This window comes from Vanessa atalanta, chromosome 24 (assembly GCF_905147765.1).
Source record: "Vanessa atalanta chromosome 24, ilVanAtal1.2, whole genome shotgun sequence".
In the NCBI taxonomy this organism is placed as follows: Eukaryota; Metazoa; Arthropoda; class Insecta; order Lepidoptera; family Nymphalidae; genus Vanessa; species Vanessa atalanta.
In genome coordinates, this window is record NC_061894.1 from 7,665,154 (window position 1) to 7,685,703 (window position 20,550).

The 20,550-nt window shown below is 33.7% G+C and overlaps 1 protein-coding gene across 1 annotated transcript in view; it reads left to right on the forward strand.

Annotated features, from left to right (window-relative positions):
- LOC125073445 overlaps positions 1-20,550 on the forward strand; it is a 244,942-nt gene that overhangs the window by 211,111 nt on the left and 13,281 nt on the right. The window contains exons 6-13 of the mRNA XM_047684276.1: positions 12,669-13,163; positions 13,918-14,003; positions 14,526-14,700; positions 15,558-15,703; positions 16,319-16,416; positions 17,630-17,811; positions 17,928-18,046; positions 18,507-18,644. Of these exons, the coding sequence (XP_047540232.1) occupies positions 12,669-13,163; positions 13,918-14,003; positions 14,526-14,700; positions 15,558-15,703; positions 16,319-16,416; positions 17,630-17,811; positions 17,928-18,046; positions 18,507-18,644 (1,439 nt within the window). The remainder of the gene's footprint in view (positions 1-12,668; positions 13,164-13,917; positions 14,004-14,525; positions 14,701-15,557; positions 15,704-16,318; positions 16,417-17,629; positions 17,812-17,927; positions 18,047-18,506; positions 18,645-20,550) is intronic.

Here is a 20,550-nt window from a genome sequence, read left to right on the forward strand (position 1 = left end):
ACTCTTGTTTTGTTATGTTTTGACAAATAAAATATTTACTATTAATTGTATCTTCTCATTTATTATTATATTTATGTACGACAGGGTTTGATACCATAATTATGTATCCGACAAATAAATGTGACGTTGATCTTGAAACCTGATACTGGTTAAATGAAACCGAAATCAAATATACTTTATTCAAGTTGGCTCTTAAAAGCACTCAGGAATCGCCATTTTAAAAGGTAAATTTAATGGAAAGCTACCAACCGTTCGGAAAGTAGATTCTACCAATGAGAAACGACAGAAAAGTGTTTTTTTTTTTTTATATATAAATTAAGTTAACTATATTGTCTTGAAGCGTGATTGTTTAATATATATGACGCCATCAGCCGTAGCTATATGACGTTAACATACCAAAATACAAAAATGGTAAAAGTTCCTCTATTAGATCTTCTATGGATAATATAGATCGATATTTGACGACCTCCGTGGTCGACTAGTGTGTACACCGGTTTTCATGGTTGCGCCGGTGTTCGATCCCCGGCCGAGTCGATGTAGAAAAAGGTCATTAGTTTTCTATGATGTATCGGGTCTGGGTGTTTGTGGTACCGGCATTACTTTTGATTTTCCATAAGACAAGTGCTTCAGCTACTTACATTGGGATCTGAGTAATGTATGTGATGTTGTACAATATTTATTTATTTATTCGTTTATATGTATTTTGTAGATACTATGTGTGTATGTATGTATTTTTTTTAGAGTTTTATTTATAAGTATGTATACTGTTATGTTTTGTCAATTACTAATTACCGCCTTCATGGTTTTCCGTATGAGCTTAAGGTTGTCTGGCGGTGAATTCAGGCATTAAGTCCGCCTTTACTCCCATTTACTTTGCGGTGGTCAATAAAGTATTTAAAAAAACAGTCATCATAGAGAAGAGCAACGAAGACAAGAAAATTTTACATATATACACATGATAGTAATTTTTTTTTGGGACTGTCTGTCTGCAAACATTTCTAAAATTTTAGTACATAACATTATTTAGAAACCAATTTAGACGAGATCGATTGATGTAACAAGTATGAAATTCATGTTGTTTTCTATACATATAACAAAATAACATTTTTACAATTTTTGTCTCTCTGTTTGTTCCGGCTAATCTCTGGAACGGCTAGACCGATTTTGACGGGACTTTCACTGGCAGATAGCTGATGTACTTTAATGTAGAATTATCATATTATAAAAATAAAGTCACGCTACAATGTCCAAGTAACTTAAATTCGAAAGCGCACGAAGTCGCGGGCACAGCTAGTTTTATAATAAAATCTTACATACAGCAAAGTTCACTAGCTCCAACAATCTGGTAATGAATAATATACTTTTTACTAATGTTTTAAGCCACTTATAAGTTTTTATTGTTCATTTAAACATTACATCAAGAAACGTTGCAGTACTCTACGTCAAAAATAGTTGCATAGTTGAGTAGAAGTACTGCTCTAGTAGACTCTAGTGGGTAGGGATTTAAGGTATGTCTCGTAATCTTCGGCCCCTTGTTGCAAAAAGGCTACAATCAAATCTACAACTGACATCAGCCTTCAACCGAGCTATGTAGGTTTCAATCTCTGGTACAGATGAATGAAAGCGTGCCCCTGGGATGTAGCCCGGGGCATCTTATTTATTCATTGCGATTTCAAGCGAGAGGCACGTGACGTGTCGATTTGAAGCTCGAATTACTTTTTTTTTTAAAGCGAATTTATTGACGAAAGCCTAACTTTATATATGTTGTTTTTTCTTTTTATTGTTATAGAAATATAATTGATAATCTGTATAATTTTAGGATAATTTATCAATATAGGTTATATTTATAACCGAAAAAAGAAGGATCTCAATTCGTTCATATTTTCCTTGTTTTGTTAACACCCTTATTTATGAACCGATGTTTTTTAATTTAGTGTGGTTGTGTTTATTCCTCTACGTTCGGTGCTATTTAAATTTCAAAACAAAATTTGGTGTCAATTCAGACCACTTGGTCTATTTTACCCTTTCCTTAGCACAAGTTTAGCGCATAAACCTTACTAAGTATTCAAAAAACAAAACCATTACTTTATGTATACATTGAAGTTATTGGTTGGTTTTTACGATAAATATTCGGCATCGCCACGAGTTATATTTTTGGTATCAGTCATATAGGAGTTCGCTCTAGTTTGAATCTCAAGATTTTCTTTGTTCGGACTTCTAATTAAATTTTTCTAGACTACTTTGAAATCTACAATGCAACGCGACGGGGACAGTCCCGAGGTTCTCGCCTTAAGCCCAAATCGTATCAATGGTCAATTTTTATTTTCAATGAGTCAAAAAAATCTTAGTAGCAGTCATGGTTTCGGAATGTAGGGTTTATAATGCCTTGACTAGATTAGCCCTTGGTCCTGCGTCTCGGTTTAAATTGCCAAATAGATCTGATAATGGAAACATACATACACACATCTAAAATGTAATATTTAAAATATTTTCTCCACGCTCTTGATCATTCAAAACTTGTTTTAATTCTCGAGCTTAACGAGCAATGACGCGGTAAATTTACGTTACAATACGACATATTTGCGATGACGTTAGCTCTGTACCCTTTGATGGAGAACGAGGTTCACACATGCGTGTATAGCGCCAACAAGCGCGTGAATCGTCAACATTCAAGTTCAGATCGTTAATGTGTTAATGGGCATTTAAAACGCGAGTGTGAAGTTCACTTTATAATACTAAAAAATCATCCAAAAATTGATATTTCAATCCATACATTATGGTAATTTATATTTATACCTATGTGTATCAAAATATATGAAGCGAAGAACGTTAGTGACAGATACGTGTTCTTTATTTGAATTATCGATTTAAAAAACGAAGAATCGTAAAAAATCTCACATCACTAGAGCAGCGAGACCGGTCTCTGGGGAGGTAGCACGGCTCACTAATGTATTCATTGCGCTGCTGCCGCCAGAAATGCTGCAATTAATATCTTACGGCTAAAGTACGGCTATACATCTGCTAAGCCGGCAAAAACTAGGCAAGAATTATACTTCCTAACCTGTAAACATAATTTGCAATAGTTAGAAAAGACTTTGCTAATGTTTTTGTCGACAGCATATCAAATAATCATAAGGTAAATTAAATGTCTAAGTAAATTATGTCGCACATCTATCAGCTTCTCCTTCGAATCACTTTTGCTGGATATCCACCAAGGTCCACTGGAAAAGCTGCGGTGAATACGGCTTCAAATTTTCTCATAAGGGAAGAAAGCCAGCCCAGGAATAGGCCAATTAGGAGATATTACTTTACTTTAGAAAAATAAATTTTGAGATAGTTTTATGAATTGTTGTAAAATTTTGGTGATCTTTTGTGGTATTTGAATTATTTAAGGAAAATTATAATATTACAAGACGTTATGTTACTTGTCATTTTCTATCAGATACTGGACTAATCTATCTTGACCTTCACTAACCTTATCACAGATTATATAAACAACTCCTAAAAGGATGATAAGTTTTACTCTTTTTAAAGTGCAATACTCATAGTTTAAAAAATACTTAAATAATAACATAATGTTTAATCATAAGTATTCTTATCTTGTAACGCTATATCGCTTGTAACATTTATTTTTACGCAAATAATTCAAGTAAGTTTGTAAATATCTGACTGATAAGAAAATTGTCCCCACAATTTAAAGCTTATCCGATCACGCTGCGTGCGATTTCTTGGACAACATTTTTGGACAACTTTATACGACACATAGGTATTAATTATCTCACTGTGTTTTGTGTTCAATACGAAACTAACGACTGTGGTTTGATTTTTTTAACATAAGTGAATGGATCCACCGTCCATAGCAGAGCACATTAGCACTGTAAGAAATATTAACCCCCTATAAAATCATCTCTACCTCATCATCTACTATCATCTCCATCATTCCAAATCAAAATATTTTATATTCAAGTAGGATCATAGCGTTTTTGTATCATAGAAGTCAGGTTGAATTAAATGTAAAGCCACCACCGGTTCGGATTTTTCGTCAAAACATCAACCCCTCTTTTTCTAATCATCGTTATATACTATGTTGTTTGCTTGAACGTACAATCAATCCTAGATTCCTGGATTTTGTCATAAGGGTTTTTACCAGTCTTGAATTGAATGGCTTTGAAATCACATACCTTACAAATAGATTAACTTTATTATTAACTTACACAAGAAATGGGCTACGGTAGGTTAGCTAGGCTACTTAAACAAATGCAAACCTATGAAGGGGGTATTAAGCATATGCAATTCATACACACAAAATAAAAAAAATACGTACACTCAATAAAATACCTAGGTGTTCCCTGTAAAGGTTTTTACCCGTAGGAATGCAACACTAAAAAACAAAAGAGAAAAGATATATGTACAATCAGCTCAACGAGAGAGACAATTCCCAAGGGCTGTCTGAAGCTGCGTTAATTTATTCATAGCACGCTTCAACGCGTTCTGCGCCTGGAGTTATTTGCGTCGTCAAGTCGAAACCGCGGAAGGAATTGTGATATTAAGGCGTGAGTTAATATTGTTAAGATGAACAATTATCTTAAATGGAATCGGTGGAACATTCACGCTTTACGTCATCCCTTCTGAAGTTACTTCGAGTTGTTAAACTTGACCTTGTACTACTTTTGATTGACATTGATAATTTTTATTACATAGAAAATTTTTGTTTTTTATTTCGGAATTATTGCTTTCATTGTTCGATATAAAAAGGTATAAAATAATATTATATATATATTCTTTATTGCACTTAAAAAGACATTACAGAAAGTAACAAAATAGAAAAAACATAAGCAAAGGCGGACTTATCTCTAAAAGAGATCTCTTCCAGTCAACCTATGGAGGTGAGTGATGAGAGTCAATCAGCGGGCAATGTAGTGCAGACTAAAATAAGATAGATTTGCTATATTTATATATAATGGATAGCAAATAAAAATATACTTCTATTATTGGTATAATTAAAGCTTCAATTAATAGCTGCATTCAAAAATGAAAATCGTGCAGAGCAGCGCGGTGACCTTTAGTACCCTTACGTCATTTATACCACAGTAAAATAATAAACACATATATATAACAACTTGGCTTGTTTGTGGGCACCCTTGCCTATGAAACTATTATATTTTACACTGGCTCACTCACCCTTCAAACCGAAGCATACCAATACTAAACATTGACCCTTAGAAAATTATATGATGACTGAGTGGCACCTCATAACGACCAACTTTTACTATATAGATATTAAAAAAAATACAAGAAACAGAACTATATGAAATTACTTATTTAAAATACCTAAAACAATAATAACTATATTTGTATACTAGTTAAACAACAAGTACTTTACGATAAAAAAAAAAATAATAATAAATATATAATATAATAATAATAATAAATTTGATAATAAATAAATATTATATCATTACCGTTAATGGAATATTTATTTGGTATAACATTAGGAATGAATAGACGCGGAAGAGCGATTATCTTTTATTGGGTGGAAGAGATTGGTCCAAACCTGTCAATTCGACCAATCACAAGTGATAGCCAATAGACAATTATTAGTCATTTAAGTACTTAATTACCGTAGGTTCAGTAAAATGAAACTCCTCTTCTCTGTTTTCCTGTTCTATTAGATCGACTTTGATGTTATTGAATTTAAAAAAAAATACATAATATTCTTGATACATAAAATCTTAATTCAAAATTAGAACATTTATATTTCATGAATATATGTTTTTTTTGTGTAATTTTAAATCAAAAATGTATAGTAATGAAATTGTAGGACGTAAATAAAACAACAAAAAAGTATCTTATCATAATTCTCGCATCACGACACATATCCGAGTTATCGCAAAAAAAAAAACAAAAAACAACTATTTTTTCAAGATGGCGGCGATCGCTCTTTTATATTTCCAAATGTACATAATGACTGGACTACATCTATTAGCGCGTATTAGTAGTAAGTAACTTCTTATATGACAGCAAACGTCATGACGCTCTGATAAGTCCCTCTCTCTCTCAGACACCGTCCTATTATCTCTCTTCCACCAACCTCCACGCCGTTGCGTGCGAGACACGTATACACATACTCTTTTGCTTCTCTGTTTAAGTGTGCACACGCTGCCCATATTTATTATATGAACGAAAATCAATTTTTTATTTATTTTACTCGGTTTAATAAACATTATTTTTAATGTTTATCATTTGCCGGACTTTAAAATAAATTAAAAAAAACAACCTACTCCCTTTAACTGTAAAATTACTTTGTATATGTTTAAGAGTGTGTTTATTATAAACTCGAATAGTTTTCCTCGCATCGAATAGTTTCACAGCAACGGCTCTAGAAACATTTTAGTTCTAAACAATCTAACACTTACTGAATATGTTATTTCTATTATATCGTCCAGTTTCACTGACGTTATTTATCGGAAAATGCTCGACGTGTTTATAACATTATAACGGACTTTAAATTTTTAGTAATAAATCAAATTCATTTAATTGAGCCGAGATGGCCCAGTGGTTAGAACACGTGCATCTTAACCGATGATTTCGGGTTCAAGCCCAGGCAGGCACCACTGAATTTTCGTGTGCTTAATTTGTGTTTATAATTCATTTCGTGCTCGGCGGTGAAGGAAAACATCGTGAGGAAACCTGCATGAGTCTAATTTCAACGAAATTCTGCCACATGTGTATTCCAACCCGCATTGGAGCAGCGTGGTGGAATATGCTCCAAACCTTCTCCTCAAAGGGAGTGGAGGCCTTTAGCCCAGCAGTGGGAAAATTTACAGGCTGCTAATGCTATGCTAATTTAATCTATATATGTAGAAGCTTTATACTTATTTATTGATTGTCAAATTTTACTGTACAACTGGTTCGGAAAAAAAATACACTGACTAACACTAACACTGGCAAAAGAAACTCTGAAAAGAAAAGAAACTGACTAAAAAACACCTGGCAAAAGAAACTCAGCGGGTCCTTTTTGTAAATTTTATTATTTACAAAATTCCACCATGTTGCTCCAATGCGGATTGGTGGATACATATGTGGCAGATTTTCATGCGATATTTTACGTCGCGAAATTTTCCTTCACCGAATACGAAATGAATAATTAAACACAAATGAAGAAATTGAAAATTCTGAGTTTGGTGGGTTTGAATCTTTGTTTAAGATTCGCGTATTCTTATCGCTGAGCCATCTCGAGATTTCTTGGATCCTTTTATTTTAGACGACATTTAAACAGACATTATATATCTCGTGCCTATAATAACACTCAATAACACTCAAACTAGTAGAGCTGTTCTGCAAGGATAAATCCAATAAAATAAAACTTATCGCTGAACGCGATCGTGACATGTCAGTATTACAATCATAACATTAAAAAGATACACGCTCAGATTGTAAAACAAAAGTCAAGATGGAGCTCAGGATACATTATATTGAGGGACAACAGTGAATACAAATTCTCGGTGCAAAAACCGCTCATAAATGCTGTTCTTTAACTATAAAATGACGTATTACCAAAAAGCCGATAGCCTCTTTGGTCTACTGGCTTTATATATGACTTCAAGCCCCAGATCGATAAAAAGTTAATCGATTATTCTATTGAAATAAATCTCAGTAACAGCTCGGAGTCTAGAAGTGAGAAGTGTGTCCCGTGCCTCGAAAAGCACGAAAAGCGGTTGGTTCTGCAATTGAACTCTTTTGAGCAGAATTGCCGCCCCATCGGATTATGACGGGAAGAGTGCACCTTTGCGCACACACTTGTGCGCTTTAATATGTCCTGTGCAGTATGTTAGTTTCGTAGATGACGTCATCATTTAAAAAAAAGTCTACAGGCTCCTTGTGTCCTTTGTTTTATTATTCGAGGATATTTGCACCATGAAAATACCATATTACCTTAAGCCAGATTCCATATCAAGAATTATATGAAGTTCTTACAGAATAACATTATATCACAGTTAAATAAATAACGGATGCAATAAAAATGCAATAAAAGTTCATTTTGAAGTAAATATTTGCCAGTAAATATAAATTAGTGAGTGAAATAAATTTTATTGGGCTTTTCGTTTAGCCTTCATAGTCAGGTCATATTTATTTTTTTGGAATAGTTTGGCGAACGTATAATTGACCACCTGATGGTAAGTGGTCACCACCGTAAACATTGCGAAACAACAGAAATATTAATCACTCCTTCCATCTCTAATACGCCACCAACCTTGGGAACAGAGTTACTTTGTCCTTTGTGCCTGTAGTTTCAATGGCACACCCTTTAAACCGGAACACAACGTTAGAATATATGATGAGTACTAAGTGAACTTCGGGGCCTACCTTCCGTGTAATACTAGTTTATTTATATATGTAGATTGATATCGTTTAATTATTATATATAATATCAATAATAAACAAATGACTTGTATATATATATATATATTGTTTGAACGTCATGTATTTTTCGTTTAACTTTGAGATTTAGCAATAAGTAGATTTGATTTTTTCGAATCAATGCTCGTTATGATTCGTGCACTTTCAGATTTTCCAAATAACTTTATTTGTATGATTCATTTCTTGGAGTAATAATGCAAATATCTTTATTAAAGTATTATCTCTCATTGATCCACCAACCCGCATTGGAGCAGCGTGGAGGAATATGCTCCAAACCTTTTCCTCAAAAGTAGAGGAGGTCTTAGGCCAGCATTGGGAAATTTACAGGCTGTTAATGTTGCTGTTATTGTCTCCTTATAACCTCCACTGTTGACAGCACTGTTCATTTTTTGACCAGAGTATCAGAAATGCGATTCAACGGACTGCTAGCATCCTTGTAACCATTCCACATGGTCAAGTTTTGTACAGTAACTGTTCTTAACTTTCATATGCTAATAATTCTCATGTAAGTAAACATAATATTTCTTGCTTGACAACAAAACTCAGTCACATTTTAATGTTATATATCAAGTGAGTAAATATTATGTTCACAAAAAGTAATATGACGAAATAAATTGGCAACCTCTCAGCGCGAACGAACTTTGAGGATGTTACCTGAACGTTGTTTCACAGTGGCTGCCATACAAGTGACAGCTGAGGGTAATTCGTACGAAGCACTTTTAAATCTTGAATTTGACACTTAGAAATAAATAGTAATTTTTTTTTACAACCGTTTTATTCGTTTTATTGTAGAGAATTTTCTTTTTGATCGTATTATAAAGGGAGCCATAAAAACACTTCACACTGGTGAGTTATAGGAAATCTTTGCGGTATATCATGTGACGTAATATTGCGTGTGAAATGACACCCAATTCTCCCCTTACGTACATACATATCCTTATATCCAATTCAAGAAAGAGAAAAGATAAACAAACTTTATCATAAACTACAAACAGTTCGAGATTTATAATACAACCATTTCACTGAACTATAATTTTACGTCCAACGTAAACTTGTTAACAACTTCACCGATATTTAAAATGTTTTTTTTTTGAAAAGCCATAGTGATTGAACTTCTTTCCAACCAGACCTTTTCATCATCTCTATATAGTCCAAATTATTTTCAATAAATATTACATAAGTACATTGAGTTAATTTCGTTTACACAATATCAACTAGATGGCATTACTAGTCTTTTACATCGCGCTGACGTTTAATTAATATAAGTTCGTGACAATAAGAGGAGCTGATCAAGAGTATGGAAGTTTAATTAATCCAATGAGTAGTGTTAAATGTAACAGTGCAGGGTTTGCACCTGATATCGAAATGCTTTATCGAATAATATGCCTATTTCATCATTAAAATTTTTCAATAGGCTAAGATAAATAAAAAGGTTAAAATGAATTTGGCTCTTCTATCTACGTCTTTATAGAGATTGGGTTAGATTTATTTCTGTAAGTGTCGTTGACAAAGCAGATAAGAATGACCTTCTATTGATATACTACATACATCTAGAACGTACACAGAAATAAACTCAACCTAAAATACCGTTGACAGAGAGATGGAATCTTTACCGATATTTTTAACTAATTTTGTCGGTCAGAAGTGATTTGTTTTTTTTTTGGGGGGATCAAAATTTACAAGCACTTTTGAATCGTCATGTGTGAGTTCAGATCTGAGATCAGAGATGAAGTGAAGCTACCACCGGTTCGGAATGCTGATTACGAAGGCGAATACTATTTTTGGTATTTAACTTTAAAATATATCAGGTTTCAAATTATATTATTTCAGCAGTTGTCTCATATGAGCGCCTTAGCTCAGGATGTGTGCAGTACTCAAAACACTTGGCCTTTTCGTCAAGGGAAATTTCCACCATAGAATATCGTTACCATGTTTACCGTAAAAACGGGACCACTGATACGGTAACTCAATCTTTGTTGTCTTGCAGGACGTGATTAAAACTTCTCCCGTTTTAAATACTGTTAGGAATTAAGAGAAATTCTACAAATCATAAATTGTTAGTGTAATTCGTTCGTGATGGTCTTCCTGCTTGGCCAAGGGCCGAGCTAGGTACGGGCCTCGAGGTTGTCCTCCTTACCCGGGCTGTTCCTCCCCAGTAGCCTTAGCTACCGCGTCCTTTCTTTTTGATCCAATGGGTCAGGGTCCTATGGACCCGTTATGTCCTGTTATTGAACGCAACACCAGTAGTTTGCCTCTTCTACCACGGCTGGCTCTGTCGTCGCTCTCTCTATCGAAAAACTGCATTTAATTGAAGCCGTTAATTTAATTAAATAAACTAATTTATAATAAAATTACGTTTAATTACAACACCCACGCAATATTGAATATTCCTTTATAAATACTAAATAATAAACACGTAAGGAAAAGGGACGAAAATTATTCAAGATTACAATAAAAATACGCGAAAGAATAACATCTAGACGAATAATAATCGAAGTTCGTTGACCTTTAGTGACAAAAATTCAATTCAGAAATATGTTTCGTCCCTTACCATGGAAAAAAGCTTTCATCAGATAACACGAAAAGTCCTTTGTGCCACGTCCTCTTATATCAGAGATAATTTATTACGGCCTCCATTTGTTACTTTCAAGGTCAAACGGGAGATTCGTGTTGGATAAAGCCTGAAGCGGTTACGATTCCCTGTCATTTTTAACACATGACCCTTAAATGTTGAAAAATAAAATTATGGCAATATTTTTCGGGGATTATTTTCTGGTAGTATTTTGCGGTAATTTTTTCTTCTAGAGAATTTTAATTGGCAAATATTAGTGGGTTCAAATACTAGCTTATATATCTCTCAGTAACAATGTTTATATGTGAGCTAACGACCATGTTCAATAATACCCCCTCTCCAAAAAAAACTATACCAATTTATAAAACTTAAGAGATTGACAAACTCACGAATATCAGTATTTTTCAGTTAGTCGTCAAATAATCTTGTAGATTTAAATACCCCCAGTAATTCAAAAACCTGGAATTATAAAGCCTATATAACTAGGAGATAGTTGCGTTAAATGTGGATGAGTTAGGGTTGGCACAAACCCAGGCAGGCACAACAGAATTTACATGTGCTTAATTTGTGTTTACAATTCATTTCGTGCACGGGAGGAGAACATCGAGAGGAAACCTGCACGTGTCTAATTTCAAAGAAATTCTGCCACATTTGTATTCCAACCCGCATTGGAGCAGCATTGTGGAATATGCTCCAAACCTTCTCCACAAATGGAGAGGAGGCCTTAGCCCAGCAGTGGAAAATTTACAGGCTGCTAATGTAAAAATGGCACAATATATGGTTAAACCACTTTAGCTGATAATGGTTTAATTATTATCTAATTATACTACTCAAATGATTTTCATCTTAAATAATTAATTTAAAGTTATTTAAGGATTTTTTTAATCTAAAATCGACGAAAAAACTAAACACACTGGGTCGCATATAAATATAAATATTGTCTCGTGTTAAATACTAGTTTTCATAGCGATAAGTTGTCTCTGTTCTAAATATAAATAAAGTTAATTGATAGACTAGTAGAGCTGAAATAATGACCTCCGTGGTCGAGTAGTGTGTACACCGGTTTTCATGGGTACGCCACTCCGAGGTACCGGGTTCGATTCCAGGCCGAGTCGATTTAGAAAAAAATTTCATTAGTTTTCTATGTTGTCTCGGTTCTGGGTGTTTGTGGTACCGTCGTTACTTCTGATTTCCATAACACAAGTGCTTTAGCTACTTAAATTGGGATCAGAGTAATGTATGTGATGTTGTTCAATATTTATTTATTTAATGTACAGTCAGAGTAAGAAAACCTTCGTCAGTTTTCAAATTCATTCCTCTATCAAGCCGTAAACTCTTAGTACCTTTTGAATCTAAAGCATTATTATAGCTTTTAAATGCTATTATACTCTTTGCTAGATGCGACTTATAATGACATTGCGACGCAATATGTCATACTCAATCGGTAAAGCAGATTATCGCTCACATTGAGCACACAAAAATAGACCTTAAGGTGACGAACCTTTTCTTACCCCGACTGTACCTTATTGTACACCACAAACATAATGAACCGAAATATTAGGACGAAAAAACAAAAATGTATAAAAATGTGTGTTGTACAACGAACGGGATAATTAGCCATCTTGATATCGTGACGATATAAATGCACTCTTTAATACAATTTCTTTTGTTTCAGCTTGTTCCAAGTTTGGTGCGACATCGGAACAAACAGCTGATCATGATAACAGGCATAAAGCTATGCGAAACAAAATGGAACCAATACACGAACTAATAAAGAAAGCTGTTAATAATTTAGATCTAAATATGGAACCTAGGACCAATAAATATAATAATAATAATATTAAAATAAATAAAAATAATTACGACAATGCAAACGCACGTGATAGTATTAAGAAATTTGATGATATTTATACAGAAAACGATAATGTTTTTGAAAGGAATTTAAATATACATAGAGATTACGTAGATAAACTTAGAGCGAAAAATTTCGGAAGCGATTTTGTATCATTTTTTGTACCTAAAAGAAGAGTTAAGAGAGAAGATGAACCAGACCCTAGATGTGAGAAGTTTAATTATAATAGTAACGAACAAAAGTACATCCAACATCCCCATGGCGCTATTAAAAATAAATATTACTACAGTGATTTGAACTGTGTCACAGTTATAAGAGGTAAGTTTGGTATAATTTTATCTATTAACAGTTTTATTAAATTTAGTCATTGCACACATGTAGTTAGAACGCGTGCGTCTTAACCGATGATTTTGGGTTCAAACTCAGGAAAGCACCACTGAATTTCATGTGCTTAATTTGTGTTTATAATTCATCTCGTGCTCGGTGGTAAAGGAAAACATCATGTGGAAACCTGCATGTGTCTAATTTCAACGAAATTCTGCGCAATGTGTATTCCACCAACCTCCTCCTCAAAGCGAGAGGAGGGCTTAGCCCAGCAGAGGGAAATTTACAGGCTATCTGATGCTGCTATGTATGTATGTAATATATATCTAAAATAAATGAGGAACTGTTTTTTTTCTTATGGACAGACAAAAACTTCTAAACCAATAAACAGAAAAGTCAGAAGAAGAACGCACTGTGCGCTTAGAAGAAAATTTTAATAAATAAGTAAATAATAATATTTAAATAGATGTTCTTCACAATTCAACTCGCATTGAAAATACTGTTGACGTCAAAAGTATTTTAACAAACCTTCATATGTATCAGTAGAATAAACAGAACGCAAAGAACAAATTCTTGGATCAAAATTATATTATTTGTCTTTAAATGTTAATTCACAGAACTATGATTTAACATCATAAATTTCGATACCTTCTAAAGTTTCTAATTCAAAACAAATTTTCCTAAATTATTTATTTGATGTCGCCATCGTTATGATCTTTCTGTATTACGTAATTTTCATTTATTTCAGGACCTGAAGGACACGTGGTTGAGCTCACATTTGTGGATCAGTTCCATATAGAATACCACCCGGATTGTAGCTATGATTATTTAGAAGTAAGTATAACTACATATAATTTATATTGGAAAGAAACACTAATGGTTCTAATTATTACCTCTCCCATAAAGCGTAAAGCTTTTGATAGGAGTAACGACAAAAGCTCAAAGGTAAATGATCTTATTTACCCAGTGGGCTTGGTCCCAGTTAAGCGTAACACAATAGCCCCTAGAGGCCGGATTATCCCTGGTACTTTTACGAGTATTTCCCAGGAGACTAGATATGCTAAGCACGTATTGCATGATCTCGTATTATCGATATAAAGATGAGTAATATTTTTTTACTTCACCCATATTTTCTTTATAGATCATAAAGTCAATGGAAGCTACTGACTGTAAGAGAAAGTTAATTCTTTCATTAATAGGAAAGGTATTTACATTGACGAACGAACTAGATACAAATAGATCAGAATTTAAAATAGCTACTGTACAAATCATTACCCTTTAGAAGTCTTCAAGAATACTAGCAGCATTATTCTATTGAAAGATTGATGTGACTCAATAATACTTTTTTCAATTTAGATTCGAGATGGTCAAAGAGGATACGCCAAGCTCCTAGGCAAGGTGTGTGGAGAGGCGTTTCCTCGACAAATTATCACAACCGGGCCGAACGTGTGGCTGAAGTTCCACTCTGATGATACCATAGAGTACGAGGGATTCCAAATCAACGTCAGATTCATACCCACTAGTAACAGCAGTAAGTATTAATAGTACAAAATTTACTCGGTGATAGGTTGTTGTGCAAGTTTTTCTGTGAACCTCATCATATATAATGCCAAATAGCTATTGTTGTGTTTCGGTTTGAAGGGTGAGTGAGCCAGTGTAACTAGAGACGCAAGGGACATAACATCTTAGTTCTCAAATTCGGTGGTATATTAGTGTTATCAGGAATTATTATTATCATTTTTTATAATCACCACTAGTGACCACTTACGATGGTAAGTGGTCACTACTACTGGATGGGTGGTTCATTCGCAAGTCTGCCTACCTATGACATATAAAAAAATATACTATGAGTTATAGTAATTATACATGTAAGATATTATTGTTAATATACATATAATATGATGATTTATTAAGCCATATATTTTACCTGATAAGGCTGATCTCTAAAGGTTTCTGTTAAAATTTTTGAACAGTGAAAAGTATTTAGAGTTTTTCTGCCAAGATATTCTTAACAGCAGCCTGAATCTTAGAAGTTGCCATTATTTTCATAACTGTATACATATATAAGTAGCTAAAGCACTTGTGGTAGGGAAAATCAGAAGTAACGACGGTACTACAAACACCCAGACCCAAGACAACATAGAATACTAACGAACTTTTTCTACATCAACTCGGCCTGGAATCGAACCCGGGACCTCGGAGTGGCGTACCCATGAAAACCGGTGTACACACTACTCGACCACGGAGCACGTCGTCCCATAATTCTTCTCTATGAATTCATTACCTTACCTGTTCATTAATTTATTATATATAAACATAATATAAGCGAGGGGTTGTTACACGGTTACTATTAGACAGAGAAAAACATAATTTCCAATTAAATTGCAGTTAGTATACCGGAGAGTTGTAACATAGAACTAACCGGAACAAATGGGCATGTGGAATCAGAGAAGATAAACGAAGACTGCTTAGCAAAGAGTCTGAATCAGGCGCTAGATGTTCTGTGGACCATTAAAGTCGAAGAAGGACATAAGGTGATTATAATTATATTCATGGTTTTTATTATAGAGACTACGAATGAAGAGCGAGTGAGCCAATGTATTTGCAAACATCTGGTATACCATTTGTACTTGAAACGAAATGTTTTTAGTTCTCTGGTGGACAGAAATAAAAAACAGACTTTATTAAGTTAGAGTAATAAGATATTTTTGTTTCTAAAATCTTCTGAAGTTACGATCTTCTTGTTTTGAATTGATTTGCTCTTCAAATTAAATCTCGAAAATTCATTCTTGGAATAAGAGTTTTTTTTTTATTATTAAATCATGTGCTTATAAAAGAAATGATTCAGATAGTTGAAAACGTCATTCGTAACCGAAACATTTATCGATTTTCGGTACAAATTCGACAAGCACCGTTGAGTGAGTATCTTATTTAATCAGTGTTAACTCTTCTTGTACAAAAGACGATGAACCAAATAGCATATGTCGGGTTATATTCCGTATATGCTTCCACTAACCTGCATTTAAGCAACGTGGTGGAATAAATGCCAACCCCCCCCCCCCCCCCCCTATATCACTTAGAACAGTATAGTCCTAAGTTGTAAGCACTTTCAGATAAGTATTATTATCAGTATATATATTTGATTGCAGATCTATTTGAACTTCACCACCTACGCATTAACCAAACCAAACGAATGCGAAGAAAACTTCGTCCAAGTCTTCGGTTATAAATTGGAATATGACGCAAGGTAAGTTAAATTAAAAAAAAAAATTCAAGACTCGAATCGTTTGAACTAAATGGCAACATTGGAACATTCGTGATATAATTTGCAAATAACAATATATTCGTCATCATCATTATCAATAAAATCGATTTTTGAAATGGTTTTTTTTTTTACCGAGTAATTTAACGAGCAGCAATCCAGCTATGAACTTTTACCTATTTACATATGTACAACTTTCGAATCAGCCATTATAAACATTTGATAAGTTTAGTTAATTAATCCATAAGATTCTGCCTTGTTTCTTATATAAATGATAAGCAATTGATATCAAAATCATAAAATTAATTATTAAAAATATTTAAAAAGAGCAACCGTGCGAGTTTCTTACCGTTTCGTCGCGCTGGAGGCTGCGTTTAACGTTTAACGTTTAGTAGTGTTTAAATATTGACGATTCAAAAACGCTTCATTGTGAAGTTTACTCGAATAAAATTTGATCTGTTCGAGTTTTAAACGCGATTATACTTTTTTTATCAGCCTGCACGAGCGTCGTCTGCACGAGTTTTTTTTATATTTTTATTTTGTTGCTTTGACCACAATACACAATTGTGCTAATCGGATCAGGCGAACTTTGTTCAACAGTGTCAGGAGAGAGAAAGCCGAATAGGATATATTATATACTAGCTACACGACCCTCGGCTCTATATATATATCGCTTATATTATCGAAATATATATAAGTCTATTGGTTTACGCGACTCAGGCCAGCATGTTTTTTTACTATATCTTCAAAACTCATTAATTTTAGTCAATTTCCAAGAAACTTTATTTCCAATATACATTCCAAATTTCCTTATGAATCACTCCGTCTATTTGTAATCTGTTCGGTATTTAAGAAGTTATTTTAACGTAATAATGTTTAGACAGATATAAAGCCAAGCACACATAGCAGGAAGACTTTGATGTATGACGTAATAGTGTTTAATGTTTTGATTGATGTAAAAAGTCCCAGGAACGATCCTAACCCCTTGGGCTGTTGTCGTCCCCACTCCGAACACAAGTGATAAGCTTTAAAGGGGGGGTAAATAGGAATATTAGTGATTCCTTCATTAATTTGGAGTATTGCTACTAATATACTTTTTTTTTTAATTTCTATAATATTCTATCAATTTATATTCCAGATTTAAATAATAAATAAACTTAAATGATTACGTTTTGTTTGAGAATTTTAATGTTTTCAGATTAGCGTTTTACTGCGGTTCCGTTGCTAATCCGATAACAACGATAGATGAACACAAAGATGGATCCGAAGACAGAAGTAATATTATGTACGTTCGTCTGTACGCTTCGAAGTCCGGTAAAAAGTCAAACTTCAACGCTACCTTCACTGCGTATAGAAGCTTGGACACCAGCAAAGATGGTGGTGAGTTTAAGTAACATATCAATAGCAACTAACATAGTTATCTAACTGACTTAGATAGCTAAGATAACTCTCCTTAGTTATAGCTATAACTTTAAACTACAATTTTCTTTTTATAGATAAATGCAAAGAGAACGAATTTGACTGTGAAGACAATACTTGTATCGATATTGGCCTCAAATGCAATGATTATGCTAACTGCAGACTCAAAGCTGACGAGGAAAAAGACATATGCATTGTAAGTAATCATAATGAAACATCTATTTAAGAATTTGTATAAGAAACTGATATATTTTATAATAATACGATACAGCCATCGGAATTTGTATTAAATTTAGCTAAACTACCAGTAATGGAGGCACTATTTGGTGAGGAATGTTTACGTATTTGCATATGTTATTCGAACAATGCAGTAAGAATAATGAAAATAGATAATGCGTCTGTTCATTGATCAGTTTTAATGTATTTTCTGATACTACACGTGTTGACGATATATTTGTGATATTTGCGAATACACCAAATATTACAACAAATAAAAAAATTGCGCAAATAATCTAAGGCGCATTTATCAAATCTATATAAAAGTGAAATATGTCCAAGATTTGAACAAATGTTGACAATGTTTGAAAAAATGTCCAAGAATAATTTGATTGCCGATGGTATTGGTTATAATAGATGCGTTATGTTTGCTCAAATAGATTATCACCGAGTCGATGATCAACCAAACACACATCAAAGTGATCCTCATCATCTTCTGTCTCATACTCTCTGGAATGAGCTTCGTCTTCTTCTTCAAGTGCATCAGGAAGCTGTATCAGGATCACAAGATTATCAAAGTAAGAGTTAATTTATTAATTTCTAGTTGTACTTGCTTTTCTTGGCTTGGGTGCTATGTCACAATCACATTTTTATATGACTTCAATCGTGATAGATTTTTTATATCTTTTACATCATATAAAAACTACTTTGACACAATTTTTTAACCATAATTCCACAAGTTTATTCGATACTCACAGAATATTCTACGATAATAGAACTATTAAGATACTGAATAATAATAAAGAGCCGAGATGGCCCAGTGGTTAGAACGCCACTGGGTTCAAACCTAGGCAGACACCACTGAATTTTCATGTGCTTAATTTGTGTTTATAATTCATTTCGTGCTCGGCGGTGAAGGAAAACATCGTGAGGAAACCTGCATGTGTCTAATTTCAACGAAATTCTGCCACATGTGTATTCCGCCAACCCGCATTGGAGCAGCGTGGTGGAATATGCTCCAAACCTCCTCCTCAAAGGGAGAGGAGGCCTTTAGCCCAGCAGTGGGAAAATTTACAGGCTGCTAATGCTAATAAAAAAAAAACGGAATAATTACTCTTTGTAACATACATAAATATCACCAATTAACTACAATCAATACAAAACATATACAAAAAAATGACTTCCGGTTTTACATCTTATCACTTTGAATTAATTAAAACAAAGCGTTCCAAAAAAATTGCTCTTTGCTAAGATATCTACGCAGACCCGCGTGGGCCCGGAACAACTGGTCGGGGTGATGGCCCTACAGTGGTGGCAACGCCGTCTGCAACTACAGACGGGTCACTGGGTGGATTATTATCCGTGGTGTCTGATCCGGGTGGGTTTCACGCCACTGAGCGTAACAAGTAATGCGTAGTTAAAATTTGCTGTTAAAAGTGTTGAGACCCTATATATATTGCACAGAACCAAACGTTAACGCGATTCAGAAAAATGATTTTTACATACAATATTTTATTAATATTAAATATTTTAAAATATCTTGTTTTCGTTGTTAATTATTCTTAAGTCAAGAAGTTTAAACTTCTTTAAACAGAAGACTTAAAAAGATGCTAAGAATCAGTCTGTAGTTAGGACTAACTTTAAAAGTATCGAAGCTAAAATTAAACGCTGTTAAGAAGTTTAGTATTACATTATTTTCTGAATAGTTTTAATAATGTTACAAGAACTCTTAAGTCAGTTATAAGGCTTCTTACGCACCTGCTTGACATGCTTAGTTCTACATAAATAAAGCACTTTGTCTAAGTATTTGAATTTATTAAAGAAATACATCGTTTTCTCCAAATAATTTGAACACAGTTTGCTTCATGCGGTTAGAATCATGTCACACTAAAGCTCTTGTTTTGTTTTGCCGTGGAGTGGGTATCTGATGATCTGTATTTTTTATAATATATATAAGCCGGGATATTACTCCACTTCACCTGATGGTGAATGGAAGTGGAGTCTAAACGCGAAGACAGCCTGTGCAGTCAGGGATGCCTCTGTTGTCTTGTTTGGAGAACCCAAGTTAAAAGATCTGGGAACTCCTGTATTTTTGTTATTTATTCAATTTACACGGGATTCTGACATTACACGTATATTATTTAATACGTAATATAACGAAAGTAACTTCGTTCCGACCGGGCGTCCCACGAGACATCTCTTTTTTTTCTTAAGAAAATCCAACTTACCAAATTTACTTAGGTAACTTCGCTATATTTTAAAGGAGACAAATTCATTAACAACATTCATCTATCATTATGACGTTTTGATCAACTTGTGATTTCCCACGAGGTTCGTCTGAAGACCAGTTTGAAGAAATTTTTCGCATCGTAGGTTTATTTATTTATAATATATATATATATATATATATATATATATACAGTATAATATTCATTGTACAAAAGGCTGAAAATCTTCTAGCCGATCTTAGAGAGCCCAGGAAAT